This window comes from Manihot esculenta, chromosome 13 (genome assembly GCF_001659605.2).
Source record: "Manihot esculenta cultivar AM560-2 chromosome 13, M.esculenta_v8, whole genome shotgun sequence".
NCBI lineage: Eukaryota > Viridiplantae > Streptophyta > Magnoliopsida > Malpighiales > Euphorbiaceae > Manihot > Manihot esculenta.
The window spans coordinates 4,698,572-4,717,416 of record NC_035173.2 but is presented as its reverse complement, the minus strand read 5'-3'; the positions used below and the strand labels follow the sequence as shown (position 1 = coordinate 4,717,416).

Genomic DNA, 18,845 nt, shown 5'->3' with positions numbered 1-18,845 from the left:
AAGAGAAGAGAAGAAACAGAAAAAGAAAAGTATTAAAAATAAAAAAACTGGAAACTTCCACGTTCAGAAGTGGGACCCAACTATTTGCCTTGGGTAAAGAAAAGGGGGTCCCATTACTACGAGGTCCAAACGACAAGCCGACAAGAGTGGGACCGGACATGACACGGGTGGGCAAGTAGGAGTTAGGAGCTAATGGGAGCCGCACAGGTGAGGTAATCAAGTATGCTTGTAATAACCGACCGGCATTGACCCTTCCTCCTCCATTTTAATGGTCACGCCAAATCAACCAACCCAAATTATATTATTCATTTATTCGGAGTCCGCAATTAATTCAGCGTTTTTGAGTTAATAGAAAAAATTAGGAAAAATAATTATTTAATTTTTCAAATTTAATTAAATTTATTAATTAATTTATTATTTTAACAAAATCATTAAAATATTTAAAAATATGAAAAAATTTACTGAATTTTTTTATTAACTTTACATATTAAATTTTATAATTTTATTATAAATAAAATTTATTAATTAATCTCTTAATTTTATAAAAATTAAATTAATTAGTCTTTTTAATTTATAATATTTTAAATTTTTTTAATATTTAATAATTAAAATTAATAAAATAATTCATTAGTAAATTATTTAATAATTAAAATATATTTTTAAAATAAAAAAAATTAATTAATAAATTTTATTATATTACAGAAACTAATTAATAATTCTCTTAAAAAATTAATATTATTCCATTTGATCATAATTTTTATCTATTTTTTTAATCATTTCAAAATTATCCTTCACTTTTATTTTTAAATATAATAATATATAAATTAACTATTTTATTTTATTTTTAAAAAATTTTGAAAATATTTTTAATATTTAATAAAATTTAATATATTTAAAATATATAATTAAAAATTAATAAAAAAAATATATTTTTTTATAAAAAATAAAGTGGATAAAAATTATAACAAGTTGAAAATATTTTTTTAATTTAAATTATATAAAAATTATGCGGATGGAAGAAAATTTAGAATAAAAATCAAAATATTTTTCTTTTATTTTATTTAGATTGGAGGAAAATAGATAGGAAGAAAAATAAGGGTAAAAAATAATATATTAAAATTATTATTTACTTTTTTAAAATTAGAGAGAAAATGAATGGAAAGTGAATATAATTATTTTTTATTTTAAAAATTATTTATTTTAATTATAAAAAAGTAAAATAATTATTTTATTATTAAAAAATTATTTTCCTTTCTTATTTTCACCTATAACATTCATTGAAAATGAGAAGAAAATTGTAATTTTTTATTTTCTATATCTAAACAAAGTGCTTAACATATCTTTTAAATTTTAATATTTAGCAATCTATTTTTTATTTTTACTTGTTTAATTGAAATCTTTCAATTTATGTTATTTCCTGTTTTTTATTTGCTATTTTAAGAGTTTTTTTTAGTAAGTATTTTTTTTATTTTAATATTTCATTATATATTTTTTCTTTAATAAGTGGGATATTTTAAAAATATTAATTAATTTTATTTAATTTATATAGGTTTCTTAATTGGAGGGTAATATAATTTTTTATTTATATTTTTATTGAAATATAATATATTTATTAATTTTAAAAATAATTAATAATAAAAAATACAAGTGAATAATATATTAAAAATACAATATATTTTAATAATACTAATTATATTTATATTAATATATAAAAAATAAATAAATTTATTTTCATAAAATGAAAGGAATATTCATATATTTGAAAATTTTTACTAAAATTAAATATAAAGATGAAAGTATTATTTTTTAAAAATTGAAAAAAACATATATAGATATATTATTTAGAATAAAAAATTATTAATCAAAAGAAAAAGAAAAAGAAAAAACAGGGAAATATTTCGGGTATGAGATGAGCTGCGCTTTCTTTTCTCGTGTGGCACGTGCACTAGACAGAGTTTCGACATGGACGGATTGTCCGGAGACGGGGGGACAGAGTCCGCGTTTGACGTCTTTTTCGTAATTAGAGAAAAATTGTGGGGGCAAAAATAGAATTTTGTATTTAGTGTAGGCGCTACGATTAGATACGGGCGAATCATTATATGTTTCCACGCTTCCTCTGCTGATTCGCTGACACATGACAGTTTCATGGTTTCCACCACTGTTGATTTTTCTTCACTTGGAAGCTTTTGTGCTTTTCTCTGGCTTCTGCCTGTCACAGTTTTTTTGCCGTCCTTCTTTAAAAATAAAATTTTCGTTTTTTACAAATTTTAAAAAATATAATAAATAATAAATTTTGGTAATTATTTTTTTAATTAATAATTACTATAAATTTAATAAAAAGATTATTTTATTAATAAAATAAAAATTTAAAGATTAAATTATTAACTATTAAAAAAATATGAATTAAAATGTAAATTTTACCTACATCCTTTTTCAAAACTTATTATTATACTAAAAAACATAATTAATATTTATTAAATTGTTTTTAAAATTAACAAATTTATTCATAAATAATCTAAAATAAATGGGAAAATTTTATTTTTACAAAATGCAAATAACAATTTATTATTATTATTTTTTACAATTTATAAATCAGTAAGTAGCCAGAAGAGAAGGGCACACAATTCATGAATACAATTTATTTTCACTCTGACCGTCCTTTCTCCCTGTGTTTAAAAATAAACTTTCCAAGCACTTCAAAATGCTGCAATGTCTGTATGTCTCTGCTTTTCCTTCTTCCATGGTCCTTTCAGATGATGCCATGATGATGACACTGATCTCTCTCCAATCCCAATAAAATTGGGAAAAATAAAATAAAATTAATGTTTAGGGTTTTCAACTTTTACCCATTTGACCATTTTTTTAAATGATTAAAAAAAAAAGAGCTTCTAAACTTCTCTCCCTGTGCTGCAACATCAAAATGTTCAGAGGCTTTTACATGGGGCTAACAGTGTTGAGCCCAAAAAGCAATTGATAAGGTACTCTGTAAGAAACAGGGTACTTCCTCAATTGCTTGATCTTCAATGTATCCAAACAACACTGCAAATTTAAACCCCATGACTAAAATGAATCTACCGGATTGGACGCCGGAGAACCTGGTCTCTTAATGCTGGAAGAAGAAGGACTTGTGTGGAATGCCAAACGAAAATCAAAAAGATGATCCGACATACTTGATCGTATGCAACTTTTCATTTGTTCTCCAGCTTTTAAGACTCTGGATATTGAATCGTATAAAGGTATTGTAGTTCGCTAATATTTGGAACGGTTCAATCTTATCTCATATGGATACTCCTTTTGTCACTTTCATTAGATACTCAACGTTTCTAACAACCGGTCTAAATTTATTCAAATAACTTTTGAATCAATTTTTCACTTACCTAATATAATTAAATCACATTAAATTATTTAATAATTTCATACTGATTATTATATATAATTTTAATTTTTTGTATTTCGTCAAATTTGGGACGTGAAAACAGCTCAATATCACAAGATAATTGGAGACATTACTTTTAGATCAATGCAAAATGATGGTGCTACCTATGGACCAAGTGGCCACTGCTTCCTTGGAGGTGGGGCTGAGGAATTAGGTTGCCCATCTTAGGGTGTGGACCAAAGGAGACATTCACATGCAAGAGAGAGGGTGGAAGGATGGAGATAAAATGAAAATCTGATCATACCAAGCCAAAGCTGTTACGAAGAAAGGCGACGAAAAAAGGAATTTACACATCAGCACATGTTTCTTTGAGAGGCTATAAATTTAAACCTAATTGATGTAGCAAATTTAGAGAGCTCAAAGAAGAAATGAAAGCATATAAAATTGCAATGAGTAGACAAATACACAAACCTCCATTACTGGCTTTTTCCATTGCTTTGCTGGAATCTGAAATGAATGATAAACTAGTTGACCATAATATTATCCTAACTAAAGAAAACGAAAGAAAGGTAGTCTTCGTTTTGGCTCTCTCTTTCTCAGATGTCTTCCACATGAATCCAGGAAGCATAAATCCAGGCAGGAAGAAGAAAAGGAAAAACATGCTTAGCTGATCATCCTGCCTCATTTCCTTGTGAGCATGACTAATACCTCCCATATACATCATAAATGATTATCTGCCAGTTTATCTAAGCAACCAGACTTGCAATACAGACTTATCAGCATCCTGTTAGTGTCTGAACGAGAACTTGTCCCCACAAGCTAGCTTTGAGGGGGATTAGCCGAGGCCCCATCTACCCACATCAAGTTCCAAATAACCAATTAATAATAATAAACTATAAAGTTAAATAAAATTCATTTCTTTTGCCTTCCCAACAACTATGTTACAAGTGAAGACATACACATATGACTAAAATCACTAATGGGGCTGAAAAACCAGCAACTAGATAAATAAATGGCTATCCAAGGATCTTCTTCAGCTTCCATATACTATCCAGCAACCATACATAATTTGCTACCTTCTTTTTCCTATCAGAAAGACCATTAGCTAGAAGGAAACCAATGCACTCATATCATAAACATTCCTATACAAGAATGAGACATGTACATATATTATACACACCGTGGAATTCAATGATTCCCTAACTGTGTAACATGAGCAGTGAAAGAACAAACCTACCCTCTTTCATCTCCCACCCAGTTATTCTTTTCCTTGGGTCCAGTAGGACCTTCTTCCCCATGAAGCTCCCCTGGAAGCTTAAAAAATATGTTTTCCACAGGATATCTAAGCATCATGGACAAACGGTTAATGATTTGATTCCTTGATTTGTAGACAATTCTTGGACCCCACTTCCTCATATATTGCAACCAAATAGGCTCAATGAAATTGCCACCTCCTATACACTCTGCTGCAATAATTTCATAATGGGTGCTTGAATCTATATATAAATTACTACGAGCCGCATCGTTCCTTATTCCAATCCCAAGTTTTGCAGATCCCTGGATGTAAGTCCCAGGATGAGGATAGCTTGCATGTCCACTTTTCGATGAATAAACAATAGGTTTGTTGCCCTCCATGTACTCCAAATCATAAGCTTCAATCCATTTGCCACCGCTGTGCTGAGAGAAATACACACTCCATAGCTCACCAGTACAGTTGCATACACGAAGAGTGAAATGCTCCCAGTCACACAGATGCTGCCCAATCTTGGTAAGGGCAACATTTACAGGTCCAACCTTAAGAGTAGCTGGTCCATTGAAAGGGAAAAATAACCACATTGCTATATCAGTGAAAGCCCCACCATGTGCAGGCTTCACATGAACATATAGTTTTGCACTTTCCAATTTTCCAAATTTGACGGTGTTTCTGTGGTCATCACTAGGCATGTCTATCCAAAATGCTTCGTCATTCATTTCCCCGACTGGCAAATTAGAGCCACCAACATCGATGGGTTCGCCAGTCGAGTCACCAGCTTTGTATAACTGTGCTCCATTTTTGAAAAACCATGAAACAGAAGATGGTAAGTAGACCTCATCAGGATGAAAGAAAACTCTTGGCCCATAGTGATTGATGAGTACATGGATCTGTTCAACATTTGGCATGCTGTGTAGTTCAGGATTTAAATTCCTCAAGCACACAATACTTAGTTCCTCTCCAGATGTCCAGTGGCTACTGCAGAAAAATGTGCCAACTGAAACACCTTTCCCCAGCATTCCTCGATGACTGGGTCTTGTGCTCCAAACTTGAAATGGAGAAGCTGAAAATTTAGAATAGCAAGTAAGAATCGGGCGATAAGCTTGACAGTCATCTGTCAGGTCTGCTCTAACACACCTCACTTCATCCAAACTTGGTTTGTCTGGGTTATCAGTAACTAAATAGCCCAAAGGCTTATAGCCTTCAGGAGGTTGGGATAGCCAGAAGAAACCACATCCATCATAGTTTTCCTTATTTATGTCATATGAAGACCAGACCAAGGTATAATCAAGGGGCTTTTTAAGTGCAGGTGAATTCACAGATCCACCAAAATTAATGGCTTCTGTCTCAGGAATAGCAACCTCCCTAGCTACAAGACAACCTCTCAAGGGTCGATTGTTAAATTGGCAGTAGTGACCAAGGCTACAAAATCCATCAGGCACTCCCACAGGTTTGTAGAATGAAACACCTTTCTTCTTGTCCTGTGAAAGATTGCAGCTCCAAACCAACTCAAACCTGGAAACTTTAACAACTTCAATTTCCCCTAGATTTATCCTTCCAGAAGCAAATCCTTGGCCTGTAGATAACAGATAATTAATTTTCAAAAATACAAGAAACTAAAACAAATAGCTAGAAGCAGAAACTAGCAAGTAAAAATATGTTTGAGACTCACAGGATCACTCTTCAACATTTTACTTCACCATTCTTCATTTTCAAATCTTAAGCATATAATACTGTGGAAGAATTTTGACAGTCCCATTATAAAAATAAAAGATATGAACTCTAAACATATATGAAAATAAAAGAATTAGTCTGCTCTGGTTTTGTTTCACATAACAATCGTAATTATTCAAGTTGGCGAGCATGATTATCAAATAGCACCATAACAAGAGAATATGAGTTTTTTTTTTTCATCTAATAAACAAGATTAAAAACAAACTGTCAAGACTGCCTGCTGTATCAATATCTCCAGCTCATATTTTTCCCAGAAGACCAAAGGACAATCTCTTGAATCTTAGAAGTCTGTAGATCCAGTTATCTCAAACAAATATGCATCAAGACAAACCACATTCAACTGTGATAGACCCTCCCACACATGACGAAAAAGTTCAAGAAATGAATTACAATAAAGATCTCTAACTCATATTTTTAACTAGAAGGAGAAGAAAATAAAATAGAGAAAAACATAACAGCAAAACCACGGAGCTTAGAAGTTACCATTCATGTTAACTAAACTTCACTACGAAATAAATCCAGATTGCAGAAACAAAACATCATTTTCTGGAGGCATCCTTTGCAGGAAAAAAAAAGGAGTAAAAAGAAGGAGAGAGAGAGAGAGAGAGAGAGAGAGAGAGCATAACAAGTAAAAAGCTATAAAGACCAGAAAGTGAATCTCCTAAAAAGAACAGCATAGGTTCTGCTTAACTAGCCACTTTATTCTGTGACAACTATGCGAATGAAAAACAAAATGGCATTTGATAATGCAGCAAAGTTTGAAACACATCAAATTCCATAAACTATGAGCCAAAAGAATCAAGAGAAATCACTGAGGACCTTTTTCCTTCATGGTTCCATCCACCTTAAAGAACTATTCAGTATGTACGTACGAAACCACCGAAAGCAAAAGACACTCAATCAAGGTGGGTAGTTTATTCAAAGTGTAGCAGCTGGCAATTGTACAAGAGCTATAATCAGCTTCTTTTAAAAAAGCCAACCTCCATCCACATAAAGAGGTCCTCTTGCACAAAGAGAAAAACGATAAAGCCAGCGCGCATTTTGTAGAGTCGTAAACATCAGTAATTAAGCACAAGATTGATCCAGAGCTTCAATTGAGTCATAACCCAAAAAGAAAAATACCTTCTAGTAATGCAACACAAATTTTCAACAAAACAAACAGATAACCCATGAGAAATCATTAGAAGTTGTACATGAAGAGAAGAAACTATAACTTAATCCATCCTGAAACGCAGAGGCTATAACATAATCCAAGAACCCACTAATCATAGTAAGGCAAAAATTGACAACCCATCACTAACCCATTAAGATTAAGATCAAAATACGATAAACTAAAATGAAAGAAGAAAGAAAAGAGCTTGCGGATGAAAATTGGTGTACCTGGAGGCCAATCTGGGAGAGGAGCAGGTAGAGAGAAGGAGTGAGGTTCAGGCGGCAACGAATTGTCGATCCTCTTCCAACAGAAACACTTGCCTCTGAACATCTCCACGTTCGTATCTCAGTATTGTCACAGAGAAAATGAATCATCCATAAAAAAGTCTGTAAATTGGAACGTTGTATCCATGGGTTGAGTGCCTGTGAAGAGACTGGACATGTGTGATTATGATCATGAACAGGTAACCTGTAAGCATAAAAAATCATATATTACAGGGTCCCAGGAATAGGAAAGGAGGATGGCTAGATCGATTTGTGGGCCTTCTTAGATCTTATTTGATCAATAATTCTGCAATTTGGTTGAAGTTGTTTATCAGTGATTATGAAGGTTCCACTCCAACTAGCTTTTCATTATTACAGTTTTAAATACATACACAAATACATAATTTTATAGAAAAATAAATTTACATCTTAACTTTTTATTATTAATTTTTAAACTGTAACTTTTACAAAAACATAACTATTTAACAGCTAAATTTTATAAATTACAATGTGAAGAATGAATTTTTTGAAGTAATCAATTTATTTAATAATAGGGTTGTGCTTAAAGAATTTAAAAGGTTTTATATTTCTTACTTTTTTATCCATAAAATTAATAGATTTATTTTTTTATTATTATTATTTTAGTTCAAAGAGAGAGACTTCAAATTAGGTCACTTCATGAAAATCCCATGTTTGTCTATAAAATGCTCAAATTTATTTTATTTTGTGTATACTTTCCTCTAAAGGTCACATAAATATTATTAAACATAAATTATAGAAATAAATAGTATCAAAATGAATAATATGATTAAACCTAATATTCGCTGCTTAGTTAATTGCAAAAATAAAAAAGAAACATATTCATCTTAAATCTTAAATTTAAAATATGGATATAAAATTTTAACATATGTATTCTCTATTTTGAAGGGAGTAAAATAAAGATTTTTCAAGTTAAAGTTATTTAAAATAATTTTTTTTTATGATTTTTAAATATCCGTAATGTTTTATTTGTTAGAAGTAATAGTAGGTTGTTTTCGGATATTTGAAAGTTTTAGAGACAACTTTTTTAACTTATTAAATCTGAGTTGGAAATTGAAATTTTTAAAATCCTTTCAAAAAATAACATACTCTCTCACATATGAATTTAGGGTTTTTTTTTTTTTTTTTATTGAGTAGAAAATAGGAGATATGGAGCTCGAAATTGTAGTATTTACCAAGTGATTTGATACATTTTTAACCATTGGTTTAATAAAGATTATGCATGAATTTAAGGTTTTTAAAACTTGAAAAAAAATATTATTACATTGGCAAACAGGTCTCCTTTTCATCACCAAAATCCGTCTCAATCTCACCATTAATGTCTCCTCAAAATCCTCTCCCATGTCTCCTTCTTTTGCTGAATTCTCTGACAATTCCCTCAAAGGTCATTGACGAGTTCTGTCCGAACTGAAGGCAACCTTGAAGGACTGCCTTATGTTTCTTGCAGTAATAATAATGAAGATTGCTCAAATCCAAACCTACCCAAGAAGGTTTCTTCAAGACAAAAGTGTTCGATGTTGATAACCATTCCCTCTTTTTCGCTCTGCAATTTCAGAGTTTGCTACGAAGAAGAGGTAGATAAGGCGATAATGGTATGGTGGTGACATAGCAGATGAAGAGAAAAAAAAAAAAAAAAAAAAAACAAGTGGATACATTTGCGCCAAGGGAAGATGGCCCCTTTGGCTTGAGTAGTAAGATGGAGAACATGGCTGTTAGTGAGCAAGTGGGAATTATGGATAGAAGTTTGAACGTGGGATTTGAAGATGAAAGAGGGTTGATCAGCAAAGAAATTTATCTTGCAAGAGGGGTAGGAATTGATGGCAGGGGTGGCTTAGGTAGCAGTGGTGGTGGTGGTGGTGAATATCACTGGGGAGGTGGAGATGGAGACATGGGTGGCACAAAGGAGTATTAAAAGGAGATGGTGCAGGAAAATCCCGGCAACCCGTTTGTTATTCAGTAAAAACAGAACTATTTTTCAGTCAAACGGAGATCTAGGAGTAGATCCTAAAGATGGCGAAGTTCTATCACAGTATGCAAAGTTAGCAAGGGAGCTACATCGTGATAGGCACATGTTCCTCAGATTTTTTTTCTTTTTTTTTTTCTAAATAACTTTTTAACTGTATTCGAGCTCGAGCTTTAAACGAGTTCTAATCCTTGTTTTACAGCCATGTATATGCAGCATATGCTATGCTTTCCTCTGGGAAACAGAGGAAGAAGATAATGAGTGCAATGTGCAAAAAGATTTGGACGCTATGCCCCTACATTTCAATCAAGAACTAATGGCTCTTACAGGTTCTTTTTGGGAAGACACGGACAACACAAACACTCGTTTGGGGGAAAACGTTGATGGAGACAATTGGGCAGCTATGTAAAACCCTTCCGGCGTGTCAAGGAACAAAGACGAGAGATATTTGCTTTCCCGATTGCGACAAATATAGTGTTTGTGAAAATTCCAAACTAAACTGAAGAGTACTTGCAGCTAAGCACACCAGCAAGTATAAATCAGAAAAACTTGTGATCAGTTCAATATTTGGAACAAACTTGATGGGCAAGTTATGCATGAGTTTTATGATTTGGCTAATTGTCACAAGTCACTTGTGTAACAATCACAAACTTCAGAATCTTGGAACTTTGGTGCAGAGTTTATCAGTATTCAAATATCATATGTTTATAATTATGAAGGATCATTTTTGAATTCTGAAATGGAAGTGACCAATCAGTAAGAGTCGAGCAAATCCAGATAGAAGAAAATCAGATTTAGAAATCAAAAAAAGCCCTTTCTAACCCATAAAACCAACACAACACATTCCCTCACGCTTAAAATTAACCAAAATCTCCCACTTGAATTGCATATAAAACCATTCAAGGGGATCAGAAATGTAATCAGAGGCAATAACATTTAAAAACACATCTCAAATACTCCACATGAGACACACCTCAAATAGTACATGTTGAAAGAAAATATCAGCCAGGAGCTAATAACTCAAAACCTTGTATGATCTCGAGATCAAAAACACCTGGTTTTAGGCCTGAGTGCTTCCTGCATCAGAACATCTTGTTCCTCAGTAACCTTTCTTTTATCGTGTGCCACGCTGATAGAAACCATTGCCTCTTGTTCTTGCATAGTCACCGCTTTCTTGATTGCTTCCCCTGCCCAAACTACGGGCACCAAATCGCCCCCTTGGTGCCTCTGTTTGGTAACCACCTCTGCCTCTTCCCCTTCCTGCTCACATAAATTCATATGGCAGCTCGGTCTCAACAAAGCACAAGATAAGCAAAACTTATTTTATACATTTATTTTGACTATAACATATCGTACATGATAGTATCCAAAGCAAACCATCAAATGCAGGGCAGGTGGACAGGGATAACATGAGTGATGCCTATCAAAGCAACTGGTAAAATGAAAGCCCCTTACTTATAGAAGCAAAATAATAATATGAATCTAAACCCAAGACTATTGGTTATTTTTTCTATACTAGTACAACTGGAAATCACTTTCCGCATAGTAGCTTCTAAAACTATGACCACCACCACTACCACCCTAGTAATAGAGGTTATGTACAGATATAAAATTATTTCCTCCATTACATTGTGATCCATCAGAGAGGTCACTGAATCAGAATTATACCACTAGCATAGGAACTTATGACTTCCACAGGACCTGTGTTTTTGGTAAATAGTCACCTGGGCCAGTCACTGTATTTTTGATAACCATTCTTGCAATCTTTTTTCGTGCAGTACATTCCATTTCTTCAAATTTTATTACCTTGGGTCATTTGATTCCCAACCTTTTATGACCTTAAAAGCTATAACATCAAAAACTCTAGAATGGTTGACCTAATCATAAGAAGGATATTGGACTGCACTCATATAAATGCATTTCATCAAAGAGTTTAGGTAAGTAACTAAGTATAAGTTCAGAAACGAATCATCATTAATACTTAACATAAATATCAGCCTGTCCTACAGATTACAAATGAAGAGAGAGAGAGAGAGAGAGAGAGAGAGAGAGAGGAGAACCCGCATGATTGATCTAAATGAACACTATATATTTACCTTACTTCTATAGCTACATTCATGGATCAGTATCAAATAACAAGCAAATGAACAGACTAACTGCATGCAACCTATATCCATATATAAGCCCTAGAGCTAATGTTATGTTTGGTATACCATAATATAATGTGATACAATCAAATTTTCTATTAAATCTCAATAGAAATTTTGATTGCATTACCGTGTGAACATAGCCTAAGTTCTTTATCATAGAATCACTCTTGATATTGCTTACTGGCATACCATTTCAAAAGTATCATCCACAAGGACAATAAAATTGATAAATTGAAAAGTCTATTACTAGCAAAGAAATTGTGGAAAAAAGTGCGCATCTAAATATGTCTCAGAAACAAAGAGAATTATGTGAATGCAAAAGTATTAAATCCATATTATTTATATATCAAAAGACAAAAAGAAACAATCATGAATAAGGAAAACACATTTGTGAACAACTGAACGTACTTCCTCCTCGAGAACCAATGCCACTATTTGGTCTTCGCTCCTCGATGTAGACTTGCCTTCCAGCAAGCAGTATCGGTGATGCCTACATGGGAAACAAGATTACATCAGATTGACATATATCCAAAATACCAGACTGATAATAAATCAAAAAACTTCATTAAAAATATAAGAAATGGTTAAAAAAGTAAAGAAAAGTATTGTAGGCTTGAGTATTATTACGAAGCCTTCCATATTTGTCCCATTAGTTTCTAAAAAAGTTTAATTAAAAATAGAAAATTCTGTAATCCATCTACCAAAAATAGAAGTCATAATACAAATGTGATCAGGATTTTTCTATTAAGCAATACAGCATATACATGGATTCAGTTTTATTTTTATTTAACCTTTAGAGATGGTTGGTTATCCATCTCTAACACATGCCAATAGCAAATCAAAATATCACAAAAATAACAATACCATTATCAACAGCATGATGCCAAAATCATCTTGACGAGGCCCAACTTACCAAAATAGCAATCAAGTGATTAAATAAAACCAGAAATGCAAGTCGAATCTAATGATATGAAAACAACACATAAAAGTTCATGGATACAGTAAAAACACTGCTAAATGCATATATGATCAGGGAGCATATATTAAGAGACATCATATAAATTCAGACCTTTATTGCATTTTGAACACTGGCAAGGTCTTCAAACTCAACAAAAGCATAGCACACACCAACCACGTCCTGTAAAAAATAAATAGCTATATCAGCTTATTTCAAGGTTGTGCAAGTACGAACTTAGCAAAAAGAGAAAACCAAAAGATTCACCTTTCGATTCCTGATGAACACACCATCAGGCTTGATTCTCCCAAAGTTCTTAAATTCCTGCTCAACTTCTTCAGCAGTAACATCGGAGGGCAAGTTTCTCACATACACAGATTTTGGTTCCCCTGAGCAAAACAAGAATCAAGAATAACTTGATGCTTCCAAGTACCATGAATATCTTATGATAATTGCAATAAATATCTTCTCTCAAGTTTTCAAGCATATATAAAACAAGTTCTCAAATAAGGACCAACATCATCGGTGAAAACAAAACATAAAAGAGACAGGAAACGCCTGTTTTTTTTCTGGGTTGCTTTGTGTGAGTGTGGGTCAGTGGGTGGGGACGGGATCAATGAAGGAAAAAATCACATATAGCAATCAACTACATACCCTCAGCAATTTACTATTGTTTAGAAACAGATCATGGCAGACATATTTACCATATGTTCACATATTGGGGGAATAATTCATAAGGAAACAGATGTTATCAAGATCGTGTATATATGACCTTGCTCATAAACTGAAGCCAAAACATTAGCCAGATTCTAGCATATGATAAGCTCAGAAATCAGATGTTCTATCCAAAATTAAACAGATAGAATGTACAGCCCATGCTAAAACACTCAAACAGCCAACCAATTTACAATAATAAACATATATTGCAAAGAAAAATCATGAGTCCAACCTTCGTCTTGTCCCAAACCTTCCTCTGTTGCCTCAAATCCAGATTCAGGCACATGAGACAACCCAGAGTCTGATTGCTGAGCAAGGGGTGGTGGTATATGATTCCAATCTGACATAGGTGGGACACTCTTGTTAGCAGATGACTGAGTAGCAACTGATGACTGCCCCTTCGCAACTCTTAACTGTCATGTTTAGAAAAATGCAGAAAAAAAAAATTAGTGTCCCAATTAATCTACAGCAATCAAAACACCACAAGAAACAAAAATTCCCTTGGGTCATGCATCCCTCTTCCTCAAATATTTTACCATCAAATACTCAGAAGCCAGACACATTTGTGTCCCACTGTCCCTTCTGTATCTCACATCTCATCTCACCTCATCACATCACATGAATGGAGTTGACAAGCAACTTTAGTGATTGAAGAGAACACAAATGCAAAAACACACTTAAAACCAAGAAAACCACATGCAAAAGCAATAGTATTGGGACATACAATAGAAGCATAAGTTTTCTTTGGAGGTTCTTCTACAGGTTCCTCCAGAGAAGAAGCTGGAGGTTCTTGTGCAACATTCACAGCACTTTGAAACGAAGCAGGTGTCTCCTCAACAGAAGCTTCTTCAACTACAACTTCAGTCTCAAAGTCCTGTTGCTGCTGTTGCTCTGGGAGACTGTAATTGTCTACTGGATCATCTTCTAAGTGAACTGAGTTCACATACTCCCGGGCCTCTTCCTCCAAAACATAGTCAGAAACTACAATTATGTAGCACCATATTAGAGGATTTGGGGTGAGAAAGGAATTCTCAAATTGCGAAAAACTATTTCTCAATCCATTAGCTCAAAATCCACAGTCAATAATCATAACAAATTCTGTAAATAAGTAGAGAAATAACCCTATTCATAGAGTTTACTAACCCTAATTATATTAGGACTAAGAACCGTAATTCCAAATCTATGTAGGAATTACAAATCAAACAAAAACAACTAAATAAAATAAACTACTTCCTACAATTTTTTTCCTTAAGTAGTCCTAATATCTTTAGATTTCCTGAATCTTACAAACTCAAAACACAACAGAAAATAATGCTCTGTATCATCAAAGATCCTGATAAATTAGACGCAAATGATGGTACAGAAAAATAAGTCTTGAAGACTGAAAAGTAGATTTTCAAGCAGGCGCTTTTAGAAACATGAGATTTCCTGCTCTTTTTAATTGGTAGATAAAAGCTTAAGAATTTCTCCCACCTCAGCCCTTTACCACATCAATCTAAAACCCAAAAGCCAGCATCCATGATTACATAGAGGGCTTCCATGCTAAGTTCAATAAACAAACTGGAAAAACAAAAAAGGAAGATGTGCCAGGCAATGAAGGGAAGAACAAAATTTACTTCATCAACCGAATAGTGTTCCAATATATTTGTGGTAACTAATGTTAAAATACCTAATGAAAACAACCCACAATAGCATAATTTTAGTCATAATTGCATTAGCTTTATTTTTTTTCAATTTGCACAATTGCTATCACATGGAAACCTTCTACCTATTACCAAAGGCTTGGACTACACTGCTAAAATCCATAATTCAACACAAAAACCTGTAAGGTTTGTGTTAAGTTACACAAAGCTTTAAGGCAAAATCAGTAGAAAAACTAACAATTCCTTGAGGCATCATTGACAAAATACCTGGTGGCTCTGGAGGACTAGAAGAATTCAGTTGAGCGTCATGAGCGTCCTCAGATGATACGGGAGTAGGATATTGCTGGTACAAATGTTCAGATGAGATGGAAGGTGGATGTTGCTGGTAAATAATTTCCTCATCAACGAACTGGAACATATCATTAAGAACAAAGTACCCCTTCTCCTGGGGAGCCAAGAAAAAGGTCTGCACAAATTTTCTCCTGCCACTAAATTCCTTTTTCTTAACAGAACCAGATACCAGCACCAAAACACCCCCATTCCAAGATTCAAGAGAATTGATGGTCTTGATCTCAATTGCAGTAAAATTTAAGGACATGACAAGAGTATGAATTTGCTGGAGAGAAACAAAAAGAGAAGAATGATGTAATAAATTAGCAATTACAAGAATAATAAAGGATAACACCAAAGTAAAGACAAAAGGTTATTTGGAAAGAGATTACCCCATTATTAGGGCCCAGAATCAGAAATGAATCAAGAGAGTCCTGTCACTAAATTATAGGTTCAAGTGCTAGGACCTATGAAGCAGAAATAGAACAGGAAAATCCTATAATGGCTGACAACGAAAATTAAATGAAGATGTGATGACAGGTGTTTGTGTACATATGCATACAAAGTACAAACCTTTTGCTAAGAAGTAAACAACCATCACCAAACAGTTCATGCTATATGTATACTATATAATAAATTTACAATTTTTTAGTATCGTTTAAGCCTCAAGGACACACCTACATGTCCAATGCATATCCTATGATTTCAATGCAAAACTATGACACCTCAAAAGCGAACACCCAAAAACTTCACAGATAATCCAACCCACTCACAGTTTACAAGGGGAGAGACAATTTTCCTACTCTTGGTTAATGCAAGTAAGCAAATCAAATCAGGTGTTGGAAGAAAAAAATGGACAAAAAATAACTACAAAAGAGATATGTTCATAACTCAAAGCAAAAACAAATAAATAAACTGAACGAATCACCGACTTCATAGTCCCAATCCATCCAAAGAAATCAGAGGAAAAGCAAAAAAAAAAAAAAACAAATCGTCATTGATTTATGTATGTCAAACCAAATCATGTTTTTTTTTTGTTGGTTGGGGGTGGGGGGGAATCCATCAATTGATTTCATTAATTAAAAAGGAAAAAAGGGTACCAGCATTGTCGAAGCAGTCTCGCTTGAATCCCCATCAACACGAATCATGGTGCTGGCATCAGCATAGAATTGATGAACGAGATCAGGATGCTGTTGAAGCACCTGATAGTACTGCCCTACAAAGTACGACCCCACCTGCCCAAAAAAAGAAAAGGTTTTTTTTCCTTTCAGCCTTTTTGGGTTTTTTCCATGAAACTAAATTCTAGTATATCCATATAGTTATCGATCATTCTACTGATCGAAAACGAATTACCTGAACAGCACTAACAGGTCCTGGATACGGACTAGCCATTATTTAAGAAAAACAAAATTTTCGATTTAATTTGCTGCACAAAAGCGCGCAGCCAAGGAGATCAAAAATTCAAAACAGCAGGCTTATCCTGGTGGTGATGAAGATGCTGATGAGGCCGCAGATCTAACAGTGTTTCTTGATTTTTTTTTAAAACCCCGAGAATAGGGTTTATGATAAATCTTGGGTTTATGAATTCAAACAGAACAAAATCGATTCTTGCAGATTTTCGAGCGCACAAACAGGGAGCTGGAGAGAAAGAGAGAAGGAAAAGATCATGAGATATAAGTGTGAAAGAGGGTTTTGCGCAGAGAGAGAGAGAAGAGAAGCAAAGGAAGTTGATAGATCTATGAAAGGGGAGAGTCTCTCTATGTGTTTGTGATTCGTTAATAGAAATGGTATGACTAGGAATGGCCGCATGAAATCATATGGCAGAGTGATTTGAGATCAGAACCGTTCATGAGACAGAAATTAGCGGTTCGAAATGGTGAGTCAAAACTGGAATTGTAATTAAGTCATCTAATCGAAGGGTTGAGAAAGTAGAAAAGTGGCAGATGAAAAGGAATCTGAGTGAGAGTATACTCTCTGCAGTCAGAGTAATCAAATTCAATGGGACACAAATGGAGAGAGAGAAAGGACTGTCCACGGAGAATTTTTTACAGGTCTTGAACAGGCAAGACAATTGACTAGGATTAAAGAAAACAGATCACCCAGTTTTTTTTATATTATTATTATTATTTTTAATCTTTTACTTATCTTTGAATCTTTATTTGAATAAAATGCGAGAGAAGGAAAATGAAAGGAAAAAAAATCTCTATTTTCTTTTTATGTTTGGAAAATTAAAAAAAAAAGAAAAATAAAGTTAATTTATCTAATTTGGAAAAGAAATGAATGAAAAGAAAATGCATTCAAGTATCATTTTACTTTTATTGTTTAACTTATATTTTATCTAATATTTAATATAATTTTCTATTTAGTTCTACGCTTCCCCATTTTGCTGCCAATTTTCTCTCTCTTTTGGGTGATAATACGCAGGAGAAAATAAGCAAAATTTTTCTTTCTCCATGAATTTCTCTTGTTAATTAAATGGGAGAAAATGTATTGTCATTTTTATACTCCACAAGTTATTTTCTTTTTATTTGCATGAAATTTTTTTTTTGTTTCAAAATAAAAATTAAGATAAATTATTTATTTTATTTCATAATATTTAATAAAAAATAAAAAAATTAATTTTAAATTTATTAACTTAAAAAAACTTAACTTTAAAAATTTTCTGTAATTATAATAACTTTTTAAATTAATTTTAATAAAATTTAAATTAACGTACATAATATTTATCACATAAATAATTTAATTAATTAGAATTAAATTTTAATTAAAATTTTAAATTTTTAATTATATGAAATTCTTAAATTATATAATTAAAATATTTAATTTTTTTCATATTTAAATAAAAATTTTAATCAAGAATTTTAAATAATTAGGAGTTTAAAGTTTTAAACAAAGTTTGATTAAGTTAATAAAATTATTTATGTGGGAAAAATAATAATACTGTGAGTTAATATCAAAATTAGTTTAAAAAATTATTATAATTATAATAAATTTAAAAATTGAAAACTTTTTATCCAAAATTAAAAAATTAAATTATAAATATAAAAACTCATAAGATTAAGATATATTTAAAATATATTTACACCAATTGAACTTGATTTTATAACTTGATTATCTATAGTAAACTTTCTTTCCAAGGCCTTTTATTTCTCTTTAATTTTAAAATGTAAATAACAAAATAAAAATAAAAATAAAAACAATGTGTCACATGCTTCCTTTATTATTACGAAATTCAGGAAATTTTTGGTTCAACCCACCAGGTAAAATAAA

General features: G+C 32.4%; 2 protein-coding genes across 3 annotated transcripts; both read right to left on the bottom strand.

The window, feature by feature from the left end:
* Window positions 1–4,272: 4,272 nt before the first annotated feature.
* LOC110630281 lies at window positions 4,273–8,089 on the bottom strand. The gene is made up of 2 exons (XM_021777690.2): window positions 7,743–8,089; window positions 4,273–6,204 (listed from the first exon to the last, which is right to left on the bottom strand). Exons 1-2 carry the CDS (start codon window positions 7,843–7,845, stop codon window positions 4,610–4,612), a joined length of 1,698 nt encoding a protein of 565 aa, XP_021633382.1. The 5' UTR covers window positions 7,846–8,089; the 3' UTR covers window positions 4,273–4,609.
* Window positions 8,090–10,558: 2,469 nt separating this feature from the next.
* On the bottom strand, window positions 10,559–17,433 carry LOC110629946 (nuclear transport factor 2). 2 transcript variants are annotated; one of them, XM_021777165.2, is made up of 9 exons: window positions 16,929–17,433; window positions 16,676–16,810; window positions 15,513–15,861; window positions 14,327–14,583; window positions 13,835–14,015; window positions 13,153–13,274; window positions 13,000–13,068; window positions 12,339–12,420; window positions 10,559–11,040 (listed from the first exon to the last, which is right to left on the bottom strand). In XM_021777165.2, the coding sequence occupies exons 1-9, from the start codon at window positions 16,965–16,967 to the stop codon at window positions 10,895–10,897; spliced, it is 1,380 nt and encodes a 459-aa protein (XP_021632857.1). In that variant the 5' UTR covers window positions 16,968–17,433; the 3' UTR covers window positions 10,559–10,894. The 2 variants fall into 2 exon arrangements, with proteins under 2 accessions (XP_021632857.1, XP_043805626.1); XM_043949691.1 differs by lacking the exon at window positions 16,929–17,433 and adding an exon at window positions 15,968–16,042 and having other exon boundaries at window positions 16,676–16,802.
* Between the last annotated feature and the right edge of the window lie 1,412 nt (window positions 17,434–18,845).